This window comes from Columba livia (assembly GCF_036013475.1).
Source record: "Columba livia isolate bColLiv1 breed racing homer chromosome W unlocalized genomic scaffold, bColLiv1.pat.W.v2 SUPER_W_unloc_5, whole genome shotgun sequence".
Lineage (NCBI taxonomy): Eukaryota > Metazoa > Chordata > Aves > Columbiformes > Columbidae > Columba > Columba livia.
This window is the reverse complement of record NW_027043000.1, coordinates 753,504-759,129: the sequence shown is the minus strand read 5'-3', so window position 1 is coordinate 759,129 and position 5,626 is coordinate 753,504. Positions and strand designations below refer to the sequence as shown.

The following is a 5,626-nucleotide window of genomic DNA, read 5'->3' as shown; positions in this document are numbered from 1 at the left end:
TTGAAAGTTGATGGTTGTTTTAAACTAAGGATTAATTTTACTGGAATCAATACCATGTGAATGCTGAGATACCAGCTTCTACAACTCCTTTCCAAAATGTCTTCAGAAGGGCAGGTCCTTCAAAGTGGCAGTCTGGATCTTATTTCTTGCTCAGTCTCTAAATGTGCTTGGAAGACACTTTAGAACACTTAACTTACCCATTTTCTAACATGGTTTGGTATGTCAGTTTGTCAGGTTATTGCCTCTAATCATTCACTGTTTTTCCAGAACGAAGAAGCAGATATCACTTTATGATTACATATTTGGTTTATGAAGCCACTTCAAATGTTCTCTCCTTTGTAGTATGAATCAAGCCCATTAATCTCATGGGATCATCATGAATGGCTTCTACGTTTGTTGTGTTTTCAGCAGCCAGCTGCTCACTGTTGAGATAAATGCTAACTTTGGAAGCCATCATGGTGGGGTTAGATGATCTTTCTTCTTCATCCTCCTCTAATGAAGGGCCTTTCTTTCTCCTCGGCTTTCTGCGTTTTCCCTTGACACTGTGATCAAGTGAGGCATAACACATCTGATGGGCAGACTCCACCTAGATGAACATGCACTTTAACATTCAGTAGTTATGCTTGCTTTAAAGTTATGTCTAAGACTTTGAGTATGTCTACACCGTAATCATAATAGTGGCTGAAGTTTACCCAAATTAGCTCATTAAAAGCACAAATGATTCAGCTGTGGCAGCACAGAAAACAGACCAACGTAACCTAACAGTAAATGACTCGTGTTCTTGGGGTAGTGTTGGAACGAAAAAGGACTCAGCATTCCGATTCAATGTGAATCACGCAGAGATATTGATTACAGAAACAAGCCTCCTTATATATGCAACTATATTCTAATCACGCGTCCACGCTCCAAGCATGGATTCGCTAAATGAGTATCATGGGCTGTCCATGCGCTGGAGTCTCACTGATGATACGTCCGATGATGGGACCCCGAAGATTGAGGAACACACCTCTTTCTCACAGCAGATTCTGTTCTCAGCTTCTTGAAGTGGCCTTGAGATTCCTTTGAGCCAGACTAATTCAGCAACAAATCTTTATCTATCAAAACCCCTCCACAGGGTAGTGGCAGCTATTATTGGAAAGATTCACTGTGGGACTGAGGGTACTTTATATAATTGGACCAAGTTCTTTGGGATGTAAGACATTATTTGATCTCTTTTTCTTCTTCCTGTTTTTGTTTGTTTGTTTTTTAAATTATAATCCAGTTACTAGCAACATTTTTCATAGGCTTGGTCTGTGCAGAAAACTAAAGATGGGTGATTCTTGTCTGTAAATATGATTTCATTTGCAGTGCAAAATGTATGCCTCGTGTGTCTTTCCCGTGTTTTTCTCTGTGTTTTTCAAGCCAAATTATCAAACATTTTTCATATTGGAATTTTCATAGGTTAGTCTGTTTCTGTGAAGTATAATAAAGCAAATGTCTAGATTTAAAAGAGAAAAAAAAAATAAATTTTCCACCACCTGGAAGTATCCTGAGAGAGAAGCTGGAAATCAACTCAGGAAATCAGTGCTAGGAATGCTTCGATTACAGACAAATTTCAGCTGAAGGTTGCATGCTTTTAGGCATCCAGGTATCTCAACAAAATATAAATTGATACAAAACCAGGCATTTATTTAAGGCATATAGATTTTGTGTTGGGCAAGAGAGAGCCAGTCAGAGCTTTATTATGCCATATGGATGGAAATGAGCTGTCTATACTTCTCCTGCTCCCTCATTAATGTCCCAGATGGAACAAAGGGTCGAGTCCGTGCTTAAATTTCTTGATGAACTACGACACTAATGCATGGTAATTTTCGTGAGGAGCAGCGTGAAAATTTTTGTTATATATTGTCATGGGATACACACAAAAATTCTGAGACAGACCACATTACCCTAATTCAGAAATCCAGAATTAAACTTAGAGATACCTGTAGCTGGTTAACTGGCCTTTGAGGCTGGGACTTCATCTGCTCGTAACAACATTCCTCTACAGTTTATCAAAGTAGAAAAATGTTTTAGTTATTAAGGCACACTACTGAGTCTTAAAAGATCAAATTAACAGATCCTCCCTGTTACAGAACCAACTTTGCCCAGCTTACTTTGGTAGAAGTTTGTTTTGGTTTGAATTCACACACAGATCTCTTTCTCTATTAACAGAAGGGCGAATAGCTAAGAAATTCAGACATGCATACTGTGAAAATGAAAAGCATTTTCTGTTCATACGGATGGAAAGTTTCTCATTATTCACTAAGTGGGCGTCATTTTAGACTGCTAGGGGTACATCTTGCAATTAGAGCGTAACCACATATTAATGTATTTTTCAGCACGGGCAAACTTATACTGGGCCACGAAAGAGGCTGTGAGTTGCAGCAGCTGGTGATTAAATTGTATTCCTGACTCTACTTCCAGTTTTCTGAAAAATCTGGTGTAAGTCATTTTTTCATCACGTATCTCATTTTAGCCATCAGTAAAACAGATTATCTCCTCACAGTTTTCAGACTTGTTCCAGCATATTTGTCAACATTGCTGATGATCTGTGGACAGCCACAACAGAGAACTGGTCTGTGTCTGTTTCTACCAGCTTGTGTGGGAGCATTGACTTTGGGCAGGGAGTAATATGTGTCTTAGATTGCTGTAACTGCATGGATGAAGCTGTTATTTCAACTGGTGCAGATTTACATGAAGAACAGCTCTTGGTTTTGAGATATCTGGCTGAACAAGATCATTTGGACTGCAAAAAATCCAATTCAGTATGAGACCTGGTCTTAAAAAGAGTAGTGCAGTATGATGGTTTGCAGTTCTATCCCAAGCTGGTATTAATTCTGTGTTGAGAAACACAGAAAGTGTTGGTCAGTCAGGTTTTAACTACACATTTATCACAGCCTCTGAACAGACACGTGTTCTCAAAGTGAAGCTTACCTAAAATATCTTGATTGAGATTGCCATAAACTGGGTCATCTTCTGTGTAGTAGCCATCATAGCTAGAAGGGCAACGGAAAAATACTTTTAATTCACAGAATATGCTTGATTTAGGACTTCACTATTAGACTTTAAACATTTTACACGCATGTGGCAGTAGCAAGCAGATTGTATGTGATCCGAAAAACAAGACCAAAAATATCGGGGTGGGGGAAACAAGTGTGGGGACACAGCACAGAAATGGCTATGTGCATGTTCTGAAGAGAGATTTGTTATCTAGCCAAGAATAGAACTCTTCTTTCCTGGAACTTACTTAAGTATAAAGCTAATCTCAAGACCACTAAGCTACCGTTTGATGTAGTTCTAGAGGTATTATTGATCACTGAAACAAACCCACTTCATGTCCTCTGAGCCTGCTTTGCAATACAAACTAAAGCACTAAATGGGTCTCTTGGGGCAGTGTTCTTAAAAACTCCTGTCTTGATTCAACTAAAATGTTTACGTTGCTAGTTCTGCTGCTTATATCTCTGAAAGAGGGATATATATCCTGTGACCACGCAGAAAAAGAAACTGAGGCAGAGAGGCATTGGCTCCAAAGAGATTTGTTGCTAGAGCTTGATTAATAACTCAGGAACGCTTGACTTTCTATCTTCTGCTCCAGAACTCCTGAATTTAGCACTGTAAGCTCCCATTACATGAGCAATGCAACATCAGCCAACCTTACCAAAACCTTGCTCAGCATTAGTTTTGTAAATGACTGTGATTTTTCATTGTAGAAATCTCTGCCTAGCAGCACTAAAAGACAAAGCAAAAAGGCACTCCCTCATCCCACAGCTCTCCAGCAGCTCTTTTAATATCCTGTCATATTCTAATTCTCTTGTACTTGGTGAGTTTAGTTTATAAGCATAGGCCTGTTTATGTAGGTTATGTACGTATGTGTGTTTAACATGACTGAACCCGCTAGTGTTTGCCTGAGCACCCATGTGCATATAGCACAGGTGCAGTTTTCCCTGTGGAAACGCACTTTCTCTCTTAATGGGCGTGGTGAGGATGTGCAACTTAAATCTACAGAATTGCATGCATAAGAGAGGTTGCAATGGCATCATCAAATCTGTTGAAAGTCATAGTTAATTTTAACTGAAACAAGAGTATGACTGTAGTCACCCTCTAACGTGAATTAAACAAGCCAGTTCCTTATTGTGAGTGACACATTGATTTAAGAGCTACATTAGCATCCCACAATGAAAAGCAGTTTGGACTTTCTCAAAACAAACTAATTAAGCATAAAATGTGTATGAAATCTGAAATTCAAACAAGCACTCAGGAATTTTGGGAAGATAAAATTTTCTCAAATGTATTTTGTATCAGTGCAGCTACTTAAAATTCTTTTTAAGCTAAAGTACGAATAACAACCATTTACATGAAAAGTACACCTCAATAAAGAAGTTGCAGATGTTAAAAATGTACATTAAAAATACAAATTTAGCCAAAACTTAATTCCTCAACTTGTACGTGTTCTGTTGGTTTTTCTTCAGAGAATGGACTCAGCTGTGTTTGGCAGTGGACTGGGCAGCTAGCAACCATTGTATAATCATACCTGGCTCCCCTAAACATGTTTAAAAGTTGCATGCTCTCTACTAGAATCATTCTTGCCGAAAGATAATGAATCCATTTGTTGGCTTGAAATCTCCAAGCAGTGATGGCTTTCTCTGCAAACACTTTAACCACTCAAACTCCATTCCTTACAGAGACATTACTTACCTTGCTTCTTTTTCATATAGTGTGAAATGTTCAGTATCAACGAAACAACAAGAGCCAAACTCAGAAAGGCCAAAACTCCCCAGACAGAAAAATGGCAGTCCATTTCTGCAACTGAGAGAAAATAATTCCATAGTTTGTGTTGTCAACAATTTTACTGTATTCTTTGTGGTGGGCTGATTTTTGCTTTCTGTAATTGAAGCTACTATTTTGTTGTTTACTCTGTGACAGCCATTGCTATACAAGCTAAATAATTAATATCAAACCCAGATGCTAAATAATAAGAGAGCAATGTCAATAAGCTGTTAACAGAACTACTATTTCATAGGAATTCGGCCAAAAGTTGGACTATTGGTTTACCTGTAAGATGCAGTAAAAGTCAGAAATCGATAAAGAAAATAGTCAATAGCTTTGAAATTATTTTTGTAATTGTCGTTAACTTATGCATTCAACTTATGCATTTAACTTATGCATTAAAAGGTCTAGCTGGAACAGAGCAGTCAAGGGGAGAGACTAGATGGTACTCTCAGAATGAGATTAGAGCAGGTTCTTAACACACTTATTTGGTTTTGCTGTAGCTGGATTCCTTCAGGGGGCTGATGTTTTGTTTGGTCCTTAAAGGAAAGCTGAGGTAAAAGAATACAGGAATACACGTTTCCCGTGTTGCCAGCCACAGGTGGCGGAGGCAATGGATGTGCTCCTGCTGAGAAGACAGAGATTTTTTTCCCTGGTTGACTGGCTCCAGCTCATCTTGGGGACAGCTCCTTTACGGGCTTTGTTCCCTAATTATGCTGGGGTTGCAAAAGCTCTCTTAGTTTTGTTTTATTTCAAGCCAGAGATGTGTTTATGATGTTGAAACAAGAGAAGATAATCCTTGGTAGTAAAAAATCACAAATCACATGGAATTCTATGA

At 38.5% G+C, this 5,626-nt stretch overlaps 1 protein-coding gene across 1 annotated transcript; it reads right to left on the bottom strand.

Annotated features, from left to right (window-relative positions):
• Positions 1–307: 307 nt before the first annotated feature.
• LOC135577504 (T-cell receptor-associated transmembrane adapter 1-like) lies at positions 308–4,819 on the bottom strand. Its single transcript, XM_065047639.1, has 4 exons — positions 4,724–4,819; positions 2,956–3,010; positions 1,965–2,023; positions 308–586 (listed from the first exon to the last, which is right to left on the bottom strand). Exons 1-4 carry the CDS (start codon positions 4,817–4,819, stop codon positions 308–310), a joined length of 489 nt encoding a protein of 162 aa, XP_064903711.1.
• Between the last annotated feature and the right edge of the window lie 807 nt (positions 4,820–5,626).